The 23,426-nt window shown below is 30.9% G+C and overlaps 1 protein-coding gene across 2 annotated transcripts; it reads left to right on the forward strand.

The window, feature by feature from the left end:
* Positions 1 to 321: 321 nt before the first annotated feature.
* Positions 322 to 11,461, forward strand: LOC141698671 (pentatricopeptide repeat-containing protein At1g53600, mitochondrial). Of its 2 annotated transcripts, none has more exons than XM_074503444.1 (3): positions 322 to 2,470; positions 9,414 to 9,635; positions 10,485 to 11,461. In XM_074503444.1, the coding sequence occupies exon 1, from the start codon at positions 325 to 327 to the stop codon at positions 2,455 to 2,457; it is 2,133 nt and encodes a 710-aa protein (XP_074359545.1). In that variant the 5' UTR covers positions 322 to 324; the 3' UTR covers positions 2,458 to 2,470; positions 9,414 to 9,635; positions 10,485 to 11,461. The 2 variants fall into 2 exon arrangements, with proteins under 2 accessions (XP_074359545.1, XP_074359546.1); XM_074503445.1 differs by having other exon boundaries at positions 10,488 to 11,461.
* Positions 11,462 to 23,426: the final 11,965 nt, after the last annotated feature.

Below are 23,426 nucleotides of genomic sequence, written 5' to 3' on the forward strand. Positions count from 1 at the left end.
TTACTAAAAAATTAAATAAGATTTAAAAAAATATCCGTACATCACACGAGTTGTAAACTAGTATAAATAATAATATTAATATTTGTTGTTGGGGATGCTCGAATCTAAAAGTTTGTATAATGCATTATTTTAATATTTGAATTTAGCAATTCTCATTCATCGATTATAAAATGGGATAATCAAAATGAGATTGAACCAAATTATATTACTTTCAGATTATTATAGTTTAGTATAAGAAAAATTAATTCCGACATGTCCATTTAAATTAAATTATTTACCAAAGATTGGGTAACATGTTAATTTTAAAAATACTTGTGTAAAACAATGTTAGCACCAAAGCGAGCTTGTATGCACTTCTCTAAACGCTTCTTCTCAGCTTCTTCTATCTCAAAACAAACCATTAAAACAAGAAACTCAGTCATCTACTTCAACACCCTCATCACTAAACATGGCAAAAACGGTGATATCAAAGCAGCTGAGTCTGTTTTCAATCGCATGCCCTGCAAAAATATTATATCCTGGACTGCAATGCTCACTGCCTACTCGGGAAATGGCCTTATTAAGGAAGCTCGTAAACTGTTTGATGAAATGCCTGAGAGAAGTGTTGAGTCCTGGAATGCGATTCTTTCGGCTTATGTACGTAATAGAGTTCGGGTAGATGAAATCCTTCGGATGTTTTTAAAAATGCCTGAGAGGAATGCGGTTTCTTATGGGGTGATGTTGAATGGACTTGTGCAGGCTGGGAGGTTTGATAAGGCTGAGAAGCTGTACAATGAAGTGCCTTTGAGTTTGCGTGATCCGGTTTCTTCTAATGTTTTGATATCTGGGTATGTGAAGATGGGTAAGTTGGAGGAGGCAGTGAGAGTTTTTGAGGGTATGGAGGAGAGGAATGTCGTTTCTTGGAGCTCGATGCTAGACGGGTACTGTAAAGAAGGGAAAATTAGTGAAGCTGGAGAATTGTTTAGTAAAATGCCGGAGAGAAATGTGATTACTTGGACTTCTATGATACATGGGTATTTGAAGATGGGGTTCTTTGAGGATGGGTTTAGATTCTTTTTGCTTATGAGACATGAAGATAACGTAGAGGTTAGTTCAAATACGTTGACTATAATGTTTGAAGCTTGTGGAAGACTTGGTAGATATGTAGAAGCTTGTCAACTACATGCTTTAGTTTTGCAAATGGGATTAGGTCTTGATGTCTTTTTGGAAAATACAGTTATTACCATGTATTGTAGATTTGGTTGTATAGATGCTGCTGCTAAGATTTTTCATATGATTGTCAAAAAGGACACGGTGTCTTGGAATTCTATAATTGCTGGGTATGTTCAATCTGGTGACATTGATCAGGCTTTAGAACTTTTTAAGCAAATGCCGCAAAAAGATGTAGTTTCTTGGACCACTATGATAAAGGGATTTTCTAGCAATGGGTCAACTGAGAAATCTATTGAATTATTTGAAATGATGCCTGATCATGGTGATGATGTTGCCTGGACTGCTGTTATTTCAGGACTGGAGAATAATGGAGAATATGAAAAGGCTATCTGCTGGTTTATGAATATGCTCCGTAAAGATGTCAGACTAAATCCTCTTACTTTTAGCAGTGTTCTCAGTTCGTCAGCTAGTTTGGCAATATTAAGCCTAGGCCAGCAGTTACATGTTCATGTTTTAAAAATGAATATGGAATATGATTTATCCATCCAAAACTCACTGGTCTCAATGTATTCTAAGTGTGGAAGCCTTGGTGATGCCTACAGGATTTTTAAGTCCATCAGTGACCCAAATGTTGTTTCTTTCAACTCAATGCTCACCGGATTTTCTCAAAATGGCTATGGAAAAGAAGCACTTACATTGTTCAAGGAAATGGAAGAGAAAAGTGTAGATCCAAATGAAATTACATTCCTCGGGGTACTTTCAGCCTGTACGCATGTGGGACTGGTGGAAGAAGGATGGCACCACTTCAGGTCTATGAAATGCTCATATAACATTGAGCCTGGTCCTGATCATTATGCATGCATGATTGATCTCCTTGGAAGATCTGGTCTACTGAATGAAGCTATTAAGTTCATTAATGTAATGCCAGTTGAGCCTCATTGTGGAGTGTGGGGTGCTCTACTTGCTGCAAGCAAAACTTCTTTACGCGTTGATATCGCGAAGGTCGCTGCGCAACATCTTTCCAATTTGGAGCCTAGTAACGCAACACCTTATGTTGTCTTGTCAGACCTCTACTCTATTGCAGGTAAAAAGGAGGATGAGGAACATGTGAGGATGGTTAAAAAACTGAAAGGGATTAAAAAGAGTCCAGGATGCAGCTGGATCATTGTAAAGGACAAGATTGTGTTGTTTCTTTCAGGAGATCAATCACATGTAGAATTTGCAGGCATTAGAAGTAATTTGAGGTTTATTGTAGATGAAATGAAGCAGAAGAATTTTCAAACCAATGACTTGCACTACTGCTAACGAGACCAACTCTGTAAGCACTATTAATTAGGTCAATTTCTGATTTTGCAACTTATGCTTCTCCTGTTTTTTGGAATTTGATTCTACTGCTCGGGGGGGGGGGGGGGTTGAATAAATGCTAGCTTTTCTCCTCCCTTTTTTTTAAACAGAATAACTATTAGAATCTAAAGATATATATCATTAATAGAATTTAGTAAAACATTGAAATGAAAAGTTGTTGTAACAGTCAACTAATTAATATGTGATCACTAGATTAGTTCCCGGGCAGATGCCCGGTTATATTATAATTATTTTTTGAAAAATTATTTTAAAATAATTTAATTTAAATATATATTAATACAATATTTTTAATATATAATAATGAGAACATAATGAAATTATAATTATGAAAAATTAAAAAATAATATTATCCAAATTACATATATCGATCATCAACTCTTTATTAAATATAAAAATATAATAATGAATATTTATGTAAATAAAATTAATTTTGAATAAGATAAAATTAGTGAAGGAAAGGGAGTTATTAAAAATTATTAATTTAAGAATATAAAAATGAGGAAGAAAGAGAATGAGAAATGGGTAAGAGAGAGAATTAGTGGAGGTAATAAATGAAAAGAGGGAGAGAGATTTGAATGAAAGTAAATATTAGAATAACTATTAGAATCTAAAGATATATATCATTAATAGAATTTAGTAAAACATTGAAATGAAAAGTTGTTGTAACAGTCAACTAATTAATATGTGATCACTAGATTAGTTCCCGGGCAGATGCCCGGTTATATTATAATTATTTTTTGAAAAATTATTTTAAAATAATTTAATTTAAATATATATTAATACAATATTTTTAATATATAATAATGAGAACATAATGAAATTATAATTATGAAAAATTAAAAAATAATATTATCCAAATTACATATATCGATCATCAACTCTTTATTAAATATAAAAATATAATAATGAATATTTATGTAAATAAAATTAATTTTGAATAAGATAAAATTAGTGAAGGAAAGGGAGTTATTAAAAATTATTAATTTAAGAATATAAAAATGAGGAAGAAAGAGAATGAGAAATGGGTAAGAGAGAGAATTAGTGGAGGTAATAAATGAAAAGAGGGAGAGAGATTTGAATGAAAGTAAATTAATTAAGGAGAAGATTGTTAGTGGCAGATGACATCATCAAATCAAATTGATGAGAGTTTGTCACATATGATGATGTAAACTATTAAAAGAGAGTTTGACACCTAAGCTATGATGTTGTCAGCTTTTCTCCTCCCTTTGTTTTAAATAGAATAACTATTAGAATCTAAAGATATTTATCATTAATAGAATTTAGTAAAACATTGAAATGAAAAGTTGTTGTAACAGTCAACTAATTAATATTTGATCATTTTGCATGTCAAACAATAACAAGTACTTTTCTTTGGTAAACTTAATCAGTATTTGTTGTCGTAAATTAAGAGCAATTCTTACTTACACAAAAATCTATCTTTTGTAATTACGGTTAAACCGCTTTGAAGTAATGCTCTTTGGACCGATCGATATAGTAATAAAATATTACTTTATCGATAAAGTAAAATTTTATTATTACAAAAAATATATGTGTAATTTGGACGTATGTTCTAAAGTTAGTAGAAATTTTTGGTGTTATTTAAATATATTTGTGTAATTATGCTTGAGCAAATTTAAATCAGCTAAATTGTAATCATAAACAAATATTAGAGTCGTCAGACTTAGAAAAATGCACTTATAACATGAAATTTATTTAAAATTAATGATCAATGACCAGTTGAGAGATTTATCTCGAGAATGGTCGTTTAAGGAAGTCCCATGGTATATATCACAAACATCTATTTTTTATAATAATGTAAAAGTTGTACTCCCTCCGTCCCGGCCAATTATTTATATTTGGTTTGGGCACAAATATTAAGAAATATGTATAAAGTAGTGAAAAAGAGAAAGAAAAGTGGGTGAAGTGGTAGAACCCATTAATTTTTAATATATAAAAAAACATAGTGGAATAAAAGTAGTGTGAAAAGGAAGGAAAAGTGGGAAAGTGATGGGACCAATTAACTAATTTTGGTAAGTTTTGAAATGTAAAGAATTGGATGAGACATCCCAAAAAAGGAAAGTGTAAAGAAATGGTTGGGGGTTGGGACAGAGGGAGTATATGCTCTACGAAAAATTAGGAATGAGAATTATTTTAAATTAGGTGGGAAAAGAAAAAAATGTAAATTTATATTTAAAAGAACTAAACATTGTATTAAATATATGTATATAAAATATAGTAAATATTACTTTAAATTTTCATTGGGCCCTTAAGGATTATATTTAAAAAGTACTGTTTTATTCATTATCCTATTAGCCCAAGTCGGTGCTAGACAAATTTACTTTAATAGACAGTATACTTAATCGAGGTTATTACTTTATGAGGTAATATATTGTCTTAAGGAGTATTACTTAATCGAGTTTTTTACTTTATTAGGTGTTATTTTATTGAGGTTTAACTGTACCTTCAGACTTCAATATATAGTATAAATTTAAATTCTTATTTAATCCAGCATATATGAGCCTTACAGAAGTACTATCGTCTATAAAAGATGGTTCAACACTCTTTAGCAACATATTTAAATCTAATATATATAGATCTAAATATATAATATCCTGGGAATTTGGTCAGTGTTTAAAAAAGCGCAAATCAGTCAAAAGCGGCGGGGAGACCTTCTAGCGTTTAAGCGGTTAAGCAGACGCTTAATCGAAATTTTAAGCGGGTCTGTAAGCAGATAAATAATATTTATTTAAAATTTTAAATATAATAATAATATGTGTATCACTAAAATTATTAAAAAAAATTAAGTATCAAGAATTTAAACATAGAATTTTCTTATAAAAAAATATATTTTACCTTTTTAATTAAGATTATTGTTTTATTAAAATGAATATTAATATCTAGAATTAAAATTTGACTAACTCAAAAATGGTTTGACCGCTTAATCCGCTTAATAACCTCTTAATCTGTTTACAAGGCCGCTTAATTTTTAAAAATGCTTAAGCATCCGATTAGTATAAAATCGAAGTGGTACGATTCCACTTAAACGGTCGCTTAAGCTTTTTAGAACACTAATTTTGGAGTCCCATCAACATAGAAAGATCTTACATTTATATTATTAGCTACTAGCTTTGTACCCGTGCGATGCACGGGATGATTCTAACTATTTTTTATAAAAACTTTGAAATCAATAATTATTCTTTACTTTACTAAATTTTAATACAAAAATTTTATTCCTTAAATTTTTATATTTCTTAAGTATTTTATACTTATATATTTAGTTACTATTACATTTTTATATTTCATCAAGACAACCTTGTATAATATATTAATAATTTTAAAAAAAATATTACGGCTTTTAAAGTGTTACTAATATGTATAACTGTATTTCACAATTATGCTTAATTATTCTTTTATTTTAATCGTAAATATTTTAACATTCTAATAACATGTAATATATAATTGTACATATTTATTTTTAAATGATTTATTTTTCAAAAACAAAATTATTTTCAAACTTATTCATTTAGTTGTTGTTACATTTTTATATTTGATTGTGGCACATAATTAAAGGAGTTTGATCACGAATTGAAATGTTGGTTGTAGTTTGTATCTTACTACTTTTTTCAAGTGTGTTTTTAATAATATTTTATAAATTCTCAGTTTTTGTAATAACATTTAAAAAACATAATTTGCAATCTATTGTCGGATATTTTTTTCATTTTATTAAAATTGTATTTTATTTTAAGTTGTATTAATTTTTTATAATTATTATATTTCTTTTCAAAATTTATTATTTATAGAATTTGTAACATTTATAACCAAATATATAGTAAATGTTTTCATTATTTAATAATATAAAAAATTAATTTTACACCTGTAACATTCACAAGAAAATTTATTAACAATTTTTTACATAAGAATTGTTTTTTGACAAAATGAGTTGGCTTATTTACTTTTTGATATAAATATCTTTTACCAAAAGTACTTTATTTTTTTATTCTTATAACTTTATTTACATGATGATGATTACATAGGGGTGATGTCGATAATGATATTATAATTTAATAATTAATTACTAATTATAATATTAGTCCTAATTACTAAATCGTAATTATAATATTATAGTGATGACTATCAAACTATAACCATTTTTTATATAAGATTTTTTTTAACAAAATGAGTTGGTTTATTTACTTTTTAATATCAATACCTTTTATAAAAATACTATTATTTTTATTATTCAAATAACTTTATTTACATGATGATCATATTATTGTATTTTCATATTTGACATTAATAACGTAAAATATAACATATGCATTATAGTTTAGTTTATTTCTTTCATTGTTTGATTTTTTTCATATTATAAATTTGTAAAGAGAATATTTTAATCATATCACATAATATGGTTATGTAATCATTTTTCTTTTATTTATATATATTTGTTTCTTAATCTTATAAAGTTTAATCATGAATTGGAAAGTTGTTTGAGATTTGTGTTTTACTTAATAATATTTTATAATTTTTCGGTTCCAGTAATAATTTTGAAAAAAAAATACTTTATACCTACTTTTCATAGTACTTTTAAATATAATTTATAAGATTTGTATTTCAATTTTGAATTTTAATAGTTTATTATTATTATTATTATTATTATTATTATTATTATTATTATTATTATTATATTTCTTCCTAATTTTTATGTTTTATAGGATTCATGTGCGCTAAATTGTTTAAAAGTCCGTAATTTTCCATTTTATCAAATTAAGCAAAACACATATAATATTTATCCTTAAATACAATATAAATGTGTAAAATTATCTATTCAAAATTTTTTTTAATCAAACTTACCTATTTCAATTTTTTAAGAAAATGACACCACCTTAACCCGATTAAAAATTGATTTTTTTATTGTTACTTATATTTATTTTTATTAAGATAATTGTTATTTATATTATATATATAACATTTTTTATATTATTTATAGCATATAAGTATATATAATTATAATTCAATTTTTTCATTCATTACTTATTATGTAATACAATATAAGAATAAATAAATTAAATATTATCTATAATGTATTTTGTTAGATTTTTATTTAAATTTTGAGTTGTAATAGTTTTTTATTATTATATTTCTTCCTTGTTTTTAAGTTTTATAAGATTTATGTGCTCTAAATGTTTTCAAAGACAAACTACCTATTGTGTTTATTATGCAGATTATTAAGTATTATAATAAAGTATTAAAATAAATGAAATAAATATAATATATAGTATTTTATTAAATTTTTATTTCAATTTTTAATTGTAATAGTTTTATTATTAAGAATATTTGTCTATAGTATGTAGATTAATGATTTTGCAAAGTTTTTCTCAAATTAAGAATATTTTTGAACTATATTTGATACAAATAAAAAGAATAATAACTAATCATACATTTAAAAAGACTTAAAATTATTATTATTATTTTCATATTAGGTTTAGGTTTATCAACACATGTATCATGTTAAGCACATCACACCTGTTTCCCAATCACCAATCTCTAATTACAATATTAGCCCTACGACCAAAGCATACCTTTAGCCCTGATGACCAAACCATACCTTTTTATCTCCTTTACTCCAATTATATATAGGATATAATAAGAACAAAATGTTTAGGATTTGAAACGTATTAGCAACATGTTAGTATTTTAGTACATATTAAGTTAATAAATATGTATAAAATTCATGCTTTGCATGGGATACATGCTAGTAAAATTAGAATATGCAAAACCTATTTAATTGAAAACATAAGAAATTACCATGCTAGTAAAATAAGAATATGCAAAACCTATTTAATTGAAAACATAAGAAAATCCGGAAAAGATTCTTTGACATTTTGATATTATGGTTTTTATTGTATTGTCACTTCTGGAAGTTTGAACCTTAGCTTATTAGGGTACGCAAAGACACTTATATTATAGTACAACAACATGCTAGAGATGCTATCCTTCTCTTGCATTTTGCAAAATCAATGTTGTTGGTCAATATGGTCTACAAAGTTTTGTCCAGGGCTTCTCAACAATATAGAAAAGTACAGAATGCCTTGAAAAATCAACCCACGGGGCTCTAATTTTTCACTCTTTCGTTCTTCAATTTTTGTTCACAATTGTCCAAGAGTTTGCTTTGTTTTTTCATTTTATTATAATTAAGGATTCTTATGACTGATTGTAATTTTTATTAACATTTTAATTTCAATAGCTTGGTAAGAGTTAAAAATGCATCAGTTATAAATTATTGATATAACTTGAGTAGAGCTATAAAAATATGAAACTTAGGGATCTTTTGCTCTGCTAGTGTGAGTAATGAGGTAGGAGGTATGCGTTTAGAATGAATAAAACTCATACTAGTGTTTGGTTGAACTTTTTATAAATTTCAAACCCATACGTCCATACCTCAAAACCCCCCAAGGTATGGGTTTTTGAAACCCAACGGGAAGGTGGGTATGAGGTATTACTTCAAATATTACTTTTTTCAATTCCAGCCAACAAACAGTACTAATAAGAATACACAGACACACACACAAAAACAAAAACAAACTTTACTAATAATTAAAATATGTATACAATTTTTTATATATAATAACTAAATTGATGTAACTAATAGTTCTTAAATTAAAAAAACTCATCCCGGTGCTGAAACAAACACACAATATAACAATATAAGAAAATGGAGTTCCAACCCCATGCCGCCCTCTGGATTTTGATTTTAAACCCATACCACCCCACAAACCAAACAACCCCAAGGACTCCTTAGTAAGGGATCGTCCACTCAATACAATCTGCCTTTCAAGCAAGTGATCCCTTGTACTATCTAATTAGATATTTGATGTATACTTCTTGGTCATTTTCAGTTTTATATGATGCTGCACATGTTGGAAACCATCTGGTGTTGCTGCATTCGTTCTAATGAACGGAAACAGCATACATAAAAGCGCAGATGCGATCATAAATTGCTTGTTGCCGAGAATGTATATTACCTTAAGAGTATGAGAGCATACTGGCAAGTTTGCAGGATGGGTTATGTAATTTTTTGATAGAAGTTGGAAAGGATGACACTTACGAGCAGTGCAGAGGTAATATTACTGGATCTGTTCTCACTATTTTTGCAAGTAGGGCGGAGTTAATATTACTGGATGTAATTTTTTGTCGTGCAATCATCTAGTACCTCGTTTAAAGTATAACCACGAGTTCGTATTTCATAAATCAAGTAGTGATAGTAAAGCTTTTACATATATCCAATGTTATTGCTCTGAAGTGTAAATGAGATTGACGGAAAAATTGTTAAGATGTGTGTACTACTAGTTGAATACGCTTAGCGAAAAAAAACCAATACAGTCTAGCCGATATCCCTCAGTCCTTGGTTGCCAAAGGTCTAAGGTTTAAGTTTCAATGGAGGTAATGTGTGTCTGAGTATTTAATTTCTTGTAATTGACCTTGCCTAGAAAAGAGAGAAAATGATACAGTCATGCACTCTGAAGTCACATGTCTGGTAAAAATGTGCATATTATTACAAGAACTAGAAGAAATTTAACTGATACACACAAATAGAACTTGCACTGGCCTTTAAGCAAACATATAATGCATACATTCATGAATTATGAATGCTGGTAAAAGAACAGGGAAAGCACTCACAATTGCGAGCCTATTGATGCCTAGTGATAGAACAAGAGATGTGCTAGTGAATGGAAGTAAAGATAAGTGCATAAAAAATATCATGCATCCTCAAATTATCTGCTGTACATGAGCCCTGTTGGTGTTTTTTATAAAAGAATTTTTTAGTGCATGAAGTACCATACCAAACAATCACATCAATTTACAGAAATTATATATTATTTTTCCCAAAAACATCTCCAGCGCTCCATTTATTTGCGACTCTAGTGCTTTCTCAATTGAGTGCTTATGTCGATCTTTGCCTTTTGTAGCAGCTGTTTTTGCTGATCTTCCCCCCACGAGTTGGAGGTTTATCACCCCAACTTGAAGCAAATGAACCTATGAGCTGCGTTGCCAAGAACTTGGGCAATATCAGCTAATTGCAACTTGGCTGGAATCTTGGTAGGGACAGCTTGAACCTTTTCCTTGACAGAATGACAGTCCAGTTCCATGTGCTCTGTCCTAACAAAATGAAATGGATTGGAAGGTATGTCAAAAGCTGCCTGGTTTCACAGAAATATTAGTTGCAAGTTAACTGAAAATTTAATCTGGCTAAAAATACCCAAGCTACATGACCTGACAAGCAATAGTGGCCGAGGCTCGATACTCTGCCTCAGTCGAGCTTCTACAATAGCTACTTTTTTCTTAGAGTTCCAGGTAACTAATTAGAGGACTAAGCTGTTAGAAATAACGAGCAACTAATTTCCCACAGTAGTTGGATAATCACTCCAATCATAGGCGCAGCACATGTGAAGCAAAGAAATTTTTTCTGCAGAGAATACTGAACGACGACCAGAGGCAGATATCGATTATTTCCCTCTAACCAGTAGCTAAATGCTTTATGATTAAACTAGGAGCCTGCATAATTGGGCTAAACAACTAGCCAGGACAAAAAGTGATATTTTGGGAAACAAAATTCCTTGACAATAACCGATATGTTCCCAATAAATAGAGGCAGAGGCAAAATGCAGTTGTTTTTCCCGAAGTGAATGTTAATATGTGATATTGAGAGTTGTTCCGCTTATCTCGGAATTAGACTCAAGTCTTATACAATTAAATATTTCTTATTCTCAGGAAAGAGTTTTAACACCTAGGTAATCTGTACAAATGTCCGAGAAATAATTTATTTTAGTGTCAGGGAGATTAACAATAGAGCTTTATCTACTCTGTAAATTTGTAGAGCGTTCTAAGGAGGAATAAAAATTTGCATATGGTTTATATGGGTATAGAAAGTTTTTTGTATAGTGCTTATAGAAGAAGTTTTGAGGTTATGACAGGGACTCTGCATTTGTATGATTAATATAGAATAATAAACAATTATTAATATAGATTTTTGACACAAAAAGCTAATGATTAATAGGATAATAACCAATTATATTAAAACTTATCACTAAACCCCTTTCTATTAAAGAGCCTACAGTAGGATCTAGTACGATGGATCTCCCTTTGAAATTTACATAAACAACAAGATTAATGAAAACCACAACCATAGAGTTGATGTATACCAGTGAAAGCCAGCTACATCATATCTTATTCTAACCACGCCTGGGTCCATAATATTTGATCTGGATTGCGTCAATCAACAACCAGAAACTGCTTTTTTTGTAGATCTTAGCTTTCATGATCTTGTTGGTAGTAAAATGAGTATATGAGGAAGGTAGTTCAGCTTTTACTACATTTGGTGATTTAGTTTGTTGACAGGGGCTCATATCAAATTATTTTTGATAAGACAGGAACCTGATAATTGCATATCACCAGTTGTTAATGGTACTATCTTACAACCTGGCTAATTTACTGTTAAATTACTAAAATGTAAAAATATGTACTTGATATTCCCTTGTGATTTGATTAACTTATTGTGTTTTTGTGGTTGTTAATGGCTTGTGAAAAGTATCACAGTTTATATATGATTATTATGAATTGAAACCCTCTTTGAATAAAAAGAAATTTCACTTGTGTTTAATTCATGTTTAATACTGTAAATGCTAGGAAGTACCGACACTGATACGGCGATACGGGAATTCGTCAATTATCAAAGTGTCCTGGATACGGGACACGGCAAAAAAAAGTTATAAAAAATTAAAAAAAAAATTATATGTGTTATATATATATATAGATGTATGTATATATTTGATTGTATATATATAGGGTTATAAAAGATGAAGAGGGAAGGTTATAAAAGACAGAGATACACAAAATTAGGGTTAATATAAGATGGTTTGGGCTTTTTTAAGATAATTTTGGGCTTTTTTATATGAGCCGAGTCGGTGGGCCGTGTCGGCACGCGGCTGAACCCGTGTCAGTCGCGTGTCGGTTGCCTTTTTCTGTCGACACGCCATATGACGTGTCGGACACGTACTCAGCCGTGTTGGTGACGTGCCGCCGTGTCGGCCGTGTCCGACACGCATACGGCATCATTTTTGGAGTGTCGGTGCTTGTGTAAATGTTAACAAACTTGGGGTTATTTGGTTCGTGGGGTTTTGAAATTAGGCATGGGTTTCGCCGATTCTAATGATATATATGGTATTTAGTTGAAAAAATATATTTATGAAACCCATTCCCCAAATCCCCAAGATTTTTCATATATCAGGGGGAATGAGAAATGAAATTATTTTTCCATTTCTCAGTTATATTTAAGCAATTATGTGATTCTTACCATAAAAATAAATCAATGAACAAAAAGTTAATTTTAATAATATTATATTTAATATTTTTAAAATAATTATTATAAAAAACTCTAACAATATTTTAAACCATAAATATTTATTCCAGTATTCAATCAAACACACAGTAACATCGTATCATAAATTATATCTGAACACCCGTGTCAGCTGATTCTTGATTCTAATTTTATATCACTTGTTGAACCAAATGACATAAGGCAAAGGATCTAAACAAGATTGGGTTCTTAAAAAAACTAACTAGTAGCATAATGTAACAAAAAAAAGAAAGATAAGAGCAACTCCAACATTGTTCCCGTGTATTCTTGAAAAATAATATAAATTAATAAGATCCTATTTAGTTAAGACACAATAAGATATGACGACTTTAACAACAATCCTTATTTTAGTTCCTTACTATTGTTATAATATCAAACTCAAATTTTAATCATCTTCTTAAAGAAGAGAGAAGAAAAAAAGAGTGAGAAAAAAAATGTGAAAAAGGAGGGAAATAAATATTTAATTAATAAAAATAAGATAATGAATGGTTAAACATTCCTTATCTTTAAGAAAAAAAAAGTGGATCTTGAACTTTTAGAGAATTACTATGATATTGTTGGAGTGTCAATTTCGATTCAATCCTTATAATTTTAAGTAATAATGTTTTATAACTAAGTTGTTGAATTTGTTCTAATCAGAATCTAGATTTTTAGGAGCACGGTTGGATAGCTCAATTAGTTAAGAGTTTATCCTCTGTCGTTCTGGGTTCGATCCTTGCTCAACCCGAGAATTTATGAGAACAAATACTTATTTTGTAAGACTATAAGTCATATTTGTCAAAAAAAAAAGAATCTAGATTTTTAGGATTCGAAGTACTATAATCCTTAACATTTCAATGTTAGTAACAACGTTTGTAATGGGGCATTTGCCAACATGTAAAGTGCTCATCATATGTGCTCATCATATGTGGGGGTCGAGTATTGTGAGCTTGTATTGAAAATTACACATTATTTAGAAAACGGAAAGAAGCTTCACGTAATTCATAATGCTCCTCCAAAAAATATAGATGTGACATCAATTTGAAAGGGGTAATGAATATACGGAGCTGCATTATGAACAAAGAAAAGATATATTATTATGATTTTCGATAACTGTCTTCTATAAATGGTATAAAGCAATTTTCTTTTGGGCCTACTTAATTATTTGTATATCGGGATAATAGCCCACAAGGGTATTATAATTACTTTCTTGATTATTTGAGCCACTAGTTTCTGAACCGAATCAATTGACGGCGAGGGAAAACTATAAATATCTAAACGGAACTTGATAATGCCTTAAACGGCTGATAGTACCATAATTCGTTTAGTCTACATGCATGATAAATGAGTATATATTTTCAAAAATCTCAGAATAAGTAGGAATTTCTTTAGATTTATTTTTTATGCATATATGGGACAATTTTGTTTATTTACACCCAATATTTGTTCTGAAAATGAAAAAGCTGTTTTGAAAATAACATTTTCGTATTTATATTATAGATAAATTTAATAGTAATTTTGGTAATAAATTAATGAAGATTGAAACTAGGGGTGTAATCGAATCGAGCCGAGTCTCGAGCTCGAGCTCGACCGAACCTTTAATTTCAAGTTCAAAGTTTGACTTATAAAAAGTTTGATAGGCTCGAAAACTCGAATAGATTTCACCAGATATTAAAAAAGCTCGGAATATTTATGTTTGGCTCGAGTTTGATTCGAGTAAAAATATAAAATACTAAATATTTACATAAAAAAATTAAAATAATAGAGTCTCTTGATAAGATTCGCGAACCTTACGAGCCGAGTAATTTAAAACTCGATCTCAGTTCGGTAAATAATTTGAAAAACTTGAGTTCGACTTAATTGTTAACGAACCAAATTTGAATATTTTACAAGTTAAATATGATTAGATTATGAACGGTTTAACTCGTCTGTGTCCCATGATTTAAACAATTTTGTTTAAATTATAGTTTCCTTCTACTGGTGATTGTTGTGACTAAAAGCAACAACAATAGATTCTCCTAGTCAATTCAGAATCAAGTGTATACGGAACTTTGCAGAACTGTTGATAAATGGACTTGTGGTGGGATGACCACTGAATACTAAATGTCTCTGTTATAAAAATCGGCCGATTTTTCAAAAATCGTTGATAAATCGCTCAAAAATTGGTCAAAAATATTTGTCCGATTTGACCGATTTCCGATAAATCGCCGATAAATTATCCGATTTTTTAAAAATCGTCCGATAAATCGTAAATCGGTACCTCAACCGAATAGTTCCGATTTCCGAAATCTGTAACACTGCTAAATGTATGTAATACATTTAAGAGATTTTAATATTTTATTATACGAGTTAAGTTATATGGAGACCACTTTTTTTTGGAGATCTTAGAAACGACTCATGTTCTGCAGGTTAAATATTACAAAAAAAAACATTACAAAACATATTATTTCGCGAATCATACTTTACAAAAATCCTTATTTTATTCAAAGCTTGAATATCATATATATACTGCATGTAAAATATTACAAAAATATTTTATTCTGCAAAACATGTTCAGTTTGCAGAACATTTGTTCAGCTTGCAGAACATACACATTCTACATATTAAACTTAAATGATCTTCAATAATTTTAATGAATTAGTGATACTCGTAAAACATACATCACAAAATAATATATTTTATAATATTTTGGTTGCAAAACGTACGAGGTCTTAACGTATCCGATGAAAACGGGATCTTTATAAAACTTTTCTCTTTATTATCCATATCATAATGTTAATGATTTGCAGGGGCTAGGTCAGAACATAAATTATCTAACATTCAGAAAGTCGTACTTATAAATATATTTTATGTGAATTTATAAAATATATTTAGTTTGATTAGGTTTATAATATAGATGATAATGTTAATGATTTAGACCCGAGTGATTGTATGCACCTGCAATTTTACAAAAAAGACGTTGCGTATGGACCCAATTGGAGACCAAACTTTCAATCATTTTCATTATTTCTTTTTATTCATTATTTCTAGAATCACGGTATACATGTCTGCAAGGACTATTCAGTTTAAAAATAGCTAATATTATTACTTTTTATTTTTATAATTAAATAATAGATAACTAACATAAGAAATTTAAGATGTAGTCTAGACTAATACCAATTATAAACACTCACATGCCGAATTTTTTTTATTAAATGAAATTCCATTTCTCTCCTCAATTCGTCATTGATGAGTAAATTCCATTCATGGTCTTCCTTCATTCTTTTCCAAATTTCATTTTCTTTATTTTTTAAATTTATTTCATAACACGTTTTACGCATATAATATTATGCTATTGTCATTTCAGAACTTCATAAAATTAAATTTCCTATGATTAATCCCAAAATGATATTGCATAGTTTCATATATTTTTAACAAATTAACAAAAAAGAAGAATGATAAATCATCCCCTTAAAAAAAGAATTCTCAAGCATCTTGTAATCTATCCTATTTTTTCTATATTTCAGAGCATTTTAATATTTGAGTAAAAGGTTATTTTTTTTATCGTAGTTAACCCGCAGCCGCTACCTTTCAGGTGCGTCCGAGGTAAATCTCACGAGCTCACGCAATCTGTAAATCATGTAAAACAAGATAAACCGCACTTGAGCAACATGCTCTGGTTCAGGAGACATAAATTTTACAAAAATTATCTAAAACAATTAAAATTTTGTATATAAAACTTAAATACATTTGTGTTATAATGAAATTTATCCCCTATATTTACATAAATAAGCTTAATTTTGTATTAAATTAATTTAATTTTAAATAATTATCTAAAATTAAATTTGGGAAATGTTGAACCCTTAATATTTATTAATTTAAGTCTCTCTTCAATTGCTTTACCGCATAATGCTTTTTCCCTATCAAAACCATTGGCTGGCTAGTTAATTTGTTATTAAATTTCTTTCCCTGCTATGTTATAAAAAAATGATTATAATTATCAATGGTGTAATGATTGAGTCTTGTCGTGGTCAAAAGATCGACTACTAGAATTTCATAATGGGGGAATATGTGTTATAGTTAATTATATTTAATTTTTATTTATTATTAAATATACAGTTTGCTGCTGTTATGTTCATATATATGTTATGAGCTAGTTAATATAGATATGTAAAGCAGAATAAAGATGTTAGGAACAATTAATGATATCAAATAGAAATGATCAGAAGTATCGACGGATAATGATATCAACGGATGATGATGTCAACGGATGGTGAAATCAGTATTTATCACATCAATTGATCTTTGAGAAGGAAAAGGAAATAGGAACTAAAGGCGGTGAAGTACTTTATCTCAGAAGCAATTGTATAGGTTTCTTTGTTGTTAATAGAATAGGATTCCTTATACATTGGTAGTTGTGCTCTATATAAAGCACATATTAGGTTCATGCTATAAGCATTGCGACATTGTTATATTTTCGCATAACCTAGCAGCTCTCAAAGATATTTGTTCATCTTTTCGAGAGAGTATGTTTGTAATAAGTTTTTATCAGTTAATATAAATAAACTGTTGAATCTGTTGAAACTTTGTCGAATTGATTGTATTAATTGTATTCACCCTCCCTCTACAGTTGATTAAGGGCCTAACAATTGGTATCAGAGTTTGTTGTTAACGTACAAATAATTTAAGATCTAAAAATTAATCAACCATGTCAGACAAAGAAGAAGAAGAAACACAGAATCAGAATCCGAAGCCACCACCCCCAGCCACATCACAGATAAGCAGCAACATGAGTAAGTATGAAGCAATCAAGGTGCCTATCCTGAAGATACATGAATATCCAATCTGGAAAGTCAGGATGGCCATGTGCTTGGAAGCCACATATCCTGAATATCCGAACAGGATCTATGATGGTCCTCATAGATCAATGAAGGTAGCTGTTTCGCTTGCAGGAGAACCAGAGAAGATGATAGACAAAGACAGGAAAGACTACTCTCCTGAAGATATCTCATCTATCATGAATGATGCTAAGGTCAGAAACATCGTGCAAAACAGTCTTGATAATGTTATGTCCAATAGAGTCATTGGATATAAAACAACAAAAGAGATATGGGATGCTTTAGAAGTAAAGTGTCAAGGTACAACTGCTATCAAGAAGAACAGGAGGACAGTACTTACTCAAGAATGTGAGCACTTTGACTCAAGGGACAATGAGTCCTTAACTGAGATCTATGACAGATTTCAGAAGTTGCTGAGTGACTTATCCCTTGTCGATAAAGAATATGATTTGGAGGACTCAAACCTGAAGTTCCTACTTACTCTCCCTGAAAAGTGGGACTATAAAGTCACATCAATAAGGGATAACTATAAACTTGACATCACACCTCTAGATGAGATCTATGGAGTTCTGAAAACTCATGAACTAGAGATGGAGCAAAGAAGCAAGATGAAAGGATCAAAAGTTAAAACAGTTGCACTCAAGATTGAAGAGAAGCCAAAGGAGAAAGTTAGGAGAAAAAGCTACTCCAAAGGGAAAGCCATGATTGCAAAGTCAGATACTGAATCATCAAATTATGATGATGACTCAAATACTGATACTGAATCAGATACGGACAGTGATCATAACAACAATGAAGATATGGATCAAATGGCTTCCAGTAGAAAACTTCAAGAAAATGGTCTACAAGAACTTCAGTAAAGGGAGAAGATTTTCCAGAAAAGGCTCCAGTTCCTCAAACTCTGATAATAGGAACAAAAGAGAAATACGGATGGGAAGGAATCAAGATCTAGAAAACTTGACAAGTCAAAAGAGAGATGTTACCACTGTGATGGAATTGGACACTTTGCAGCTGACTGCGGAAAACCCAAAGCTGAGAAGAAACAAGACTTGATCTCAAGGAAGAGAAACTGGGATGATTCATCAGATTCAGATGATGGAGTCAATTATGCTCTCATGGAAAAAGCTGATGCTGAGGCTGACAATGCTGAATTAAAGGTACCTCAGACTACTCATGCTTTCGATACTGATGATATCTATGAATTAAGATTATTTCTTAAGTCTCTACATGTTAGTTTTAAGGATCAAACCTTAGAGAATAATAGAATAAAGAGTGAAAACTCTGTGTTAAATAAAAGGAATGATCACCTAGAAACTGAGTTGCTTTCCATGCTAGAAATTCAAAAAGAAAGAGATAATGTTGTTTATCTTAAAGAAAAACTGCTAGAAAAACATACTTATCTAGAAAAGGAGCTAGCAAAAGAGAGAAGTCATTAAACTTTGGACTAACTCAGGAAAATCAACTCAGGAAATTCTAGAGAATTGCTGTTGGGGATCAGGATTAGGATATTCAGTTAGATCTAATTCTGATAAGAAAAGTGGAAAAAACCCTGAGATAACAGAACCAATAAAAACTGATAGCAAGGTCAAACTGAACAAGGTTCAAATAAAGACCATTAAATTTAATCATAGTGCTAATTTTGTTAAGTCAATTCATGAGGAAGGTACTACCTCAACACCTAGATCAAACTTAATCACTGAAAAGAGTGAACAAGTTAACATAAATTCAGTAAATATTGGTTCAATGACTCAGAAATAACTTAAGCAAAAGCTGAAGGATCTACACTTGAAAGACAAGAGGAAAAAGTCTAGGAAAATAGGAATGGCAAGGTAAGTGTTAATAAGAATGGAAATTATGTAACCCCGCCTACTGCACCTAAAAAGACTTGTTCAAACTGTGGTAGCACTAATCATCTTGCTAACTCTTGCAAGAAGAATAAAACGATAAATATTGTTTCTTCCAAATCAGAGTTTAGGAATAAAACAGTTAGATATAAACCACAGAGTCCTTATTTTTATTGTGAAAGTGTTTGGCATTCTATTTATACATGTAAAGAGTATCACAGTTTGTATTATGATTATTATAAACTGAAACCCTCTTTAATTAAAGCAAAATTTGATTCTGCATGTATAAATACTGATAGTAAGGATGTTAACATAAACTCTGATAAAAAAAATTCTACTGCATATGTTAACAGACTTAAAAAGGCCAAATGATCCAAACAAGTCTGGGTCCTTAAAAACACTAACTGATTTAAATTACTGATTGCAGGGTGATATGAGCAATGCTCTAGTCTTGGAAAGTGGATGCTCAGGATATATGACTGGTTACAAATCCCTGCTATCAGAATTTGAGGAGAAGGCTAGCCCAATCGTTTCTTATGGAGAAGGCAACTTAGGAAAAATCTTGGGATATGGCAAAAACAAAGTTGAAAATGTCATCATTAAAAATATAGCTCTAGTTGCAGGACTCAAGCACAATGATTAGTGTGAGTCAAATCTGTGACAGAGGTTACCATGTCAACTTTTATAAGGAGCATTGTGAAATTGTCAGTAAGACTGATGGCAAGATCACATTGACTGGTGTGAGACATGGTAGTTTATATGAAGCCAGGGTCTCTACAAGTATTGATAATTCAAAAGTTTGTCTACTGAGTAGAGCATCTGTGGAAGACAGCTGGAACTGGCATAAAAGACTTTCTCACCTCAACTTCAACAATATCAATGAACTTGTATGGAAAGATCTTGTTAGAGGATTGCCCAATGCAGTTTTTACTCATGATGGCTTATGTGACTCATTCCAGAAAGTCAAGCAAAGGAAAACTTCTTTCAAGAGTAAAACTGAATCATAAATTCTTGAACCATATCATCTACTTCATATTGATCTGTTTGGTCCAGTGAATGGTATGTCAATTGCCAAAAAGAGGTATGCACTCGTAATTGTTGATGAATATACAAGATACACATGGGTGTATTTTCTGCACACCAAAGATGAATCTCCATCCATTCTTCTTGATCATGTGAGGGAGCTGGAAAAAGGATCAACATACAAAGTGAAGATCATCAGAAGTGATAATGGAACTAAATTCAAGAATAACTCTATGGAAGAGTTCTGCAAACTCAAGGGGATAAAACAAGAGTTTTCTGCTCCGGGAACTCCACAACAAAATGGAGTTGTTAAAAGAAAGAATAAAACTCTGATAGAACCTGTAAGAACCATGCTAGAGGAAGCAAGATTGCCTACCTACTTCTGGGCTGAGGCTGTGCAAACTGCTTGCTTTACACAAAATGCAAGATTGATCAACAAGTATGAAAAAACACCATTTGAAATGGTGAAGGGAAAGAATCCAAATTTAAAGTTCTTTCATATTTTTGGTTGTAAGTGTTTTGTTCTCAAAACTCATCCGGAGCAGCTGACCAAGTTTGATGTGAAAACTGATGAAGGAATATTTGTGGGTTATCCGTTGACTACAAAAGCCTTCAGAGTTTACAATCTGAGAACAAGAACAATCATGGAATCTATACATGTATCTTTTGATTGTAAGAAGATAACATGTCTATAAGATGCAGATGACCATGACAAATTGAGATTTGAAAATGAAGTACCTTATGCTGAACTTTTAAATCCTGACTCTGATACAGTATGTCCTGATATCACTCAAAGCTCTGAGATTCCACATGACAGTGGAAATTCTTCTGACACTGAAGCATATATTGAGGGGGGTAACATAACTCAAATCCAGAGACTACAACAAGTGATTCATCTCAAGAGACATCAGTAGAAAGATCATCAGACTTATCTTCCTTAAATTCAGATGAGTCAAATAGTTATAACAATAGGAACACTGATTCAGGGGGAGCATCAAGAAATAATAGTGGTACTAATCAAAGAAATAACAAAGAGTTTATGAATCAAGGGGGAGGTTCGTCTTCAAGGAGTCAACTTTCATCTACAAGAAAATGGTCTAAATCACACACACACCCGACTTAATTATTAGAAACCCTTACAGTGGTGTAAGAACAAGAAAAACCACTCAGATTGAATGTCTCTACCATTCTTTTCTATCTCAAACTGAACCTAGAAGGTTGAAGAAGCTCTGCAAGATGCTGAATGGGTCACAACAATGCAAGAAAAGCTCAATAAATTTGAAAGGAACAAAGTATGGACTCTTGTGCCAGACCAAAGAACAGATTTGTAGTTGGCACAAAGTGGGTGTTCAGAAATAAAACTGATAGTGAGGGCATTATTACAAGGAATAAAGCAAGACTGGTTGCAAAAGGTTACTCACAATAAGAAGGCATTGATTATGATGAAATATTTGCTCCAGTTGCAAGGCTAGAGGCAATAAGAATCTTTCTTGCCTATGCTGCTCACCAGAAGTTTAAGGTGTTCCAAATGGATGTGAAGAGTACATTCTTAAATGGAGAACTCGAAGAGGAAGTTTATGTTGAACAACCTCCAGGGTTAATTGATCCAAGGTATCCAGATCATGTCTACTTACTGGATAAAGCACTCTATGGACTGAAACAAGCTCCAAGGGTCTGGTATGAAACACTTGCTCTATTTCTGCTAGAGAGTGGTTTCACAAGAGGTACAATTGATAAAACTCTCTTTTATAAATACCATGGTAAGGGCTTGTTATTAGTACAATTATATGTTGATGATATCATTTTTGGATCTACTAATGATAAACTTTGTGAGAGATTTACAAAGCTAATGCAGTCATGGTATGAAATGAGTATGATGAGAGAATTGAGTTACTTTCTGGGGTTACAAGTTAAACAGACTGATAAAGAAATCTTCATAAATCAATCCAAATACACCAGGAACCTACTCAAAAGATTTGGAATGCAAAACTGCTCAACTGCATCAACTCCTATGGCCACTGCAACCAAGTTAGATTTAAATACTAGTTCTTCAGTAGATATAACTAACTACAGAGGTATGATTGGCTCACTTCTATATCTGACTGCTAGTAGACCTGATATCATGTATGCTACCTGTCTCTGTGCAAGGTTCCAAGATGACCTTAGAGAACCTCATCTATTAGCTGTGAAAAGAATTTTTAAGTATCTCAAAGGCACCATGAATCTGGGATTATGGTATCCTAGAGATTCAGATTTAAGCTAATTGGATATTCAGATGTTGATTTTGCAGGATACAAAATAGACAGGAAAAACACTTCTGGAAGCTGTCAATTCCTTGGTGGCTGATTGGTTTCTTGGTACAACAAGAAATAAAAGTCAATTTCCACATCAACTGTAGAAGCAGAATACATTACTATAGGAAGCTGTTGTGCTCAGATTCTGTGGATGAAGAATCAATTACAGGATTATGGGTTAGACTATTCTTCTATTCTTATATATTGTAATAATCAAAGTGCTATTGCAATGACAGGAAATCCAGTGTAGTATTCAATGACTAAGCACATCAGTATCAGATACCATTTCATAAGGGAACATGTGGAAGCTGGTACAGTGGAATTGGTCTTTGTTCCAACAGATCAGCAAGTAGCAGATATATTCACCAAGCCTCTCTGTGAAGCTACTTTCACAAGATTGGTGAATGAATTGAGAATGATTTCAGGATAATTCTCAAACTCTGATAATTAAGTCTGCTGATATTATTGAAGCATGGTATCTTATTATTTGTTAGTACTTGTTAGATACTGATTATTATGCTAAATGTTGATGCCATGA

This window comes from Apium graveolens, chromosome 11 (assembly GCF_009905375.1).
Source record: "Apium graveolens cultivar Ventura chromosome 11, ASM990537v1, whole genome shotgun sequence".
Classification (NCBI taxonomy): Eukaryota; Viridiplantae; Streptophyta; class Magnoliopsida; order Apiales; family Apiaceae; genus Apium; species Apium graveolens.

Bases quoted from the DNA above. Each gene is read 5' to 3' on its own strand.
- LOC141698671 (XM_074503444.1), top strand. From the start codon at position 325: ATGTTAGCACCAAAGCGAGCTTGTATGCACTTCTCTAAACGCTTCTTC.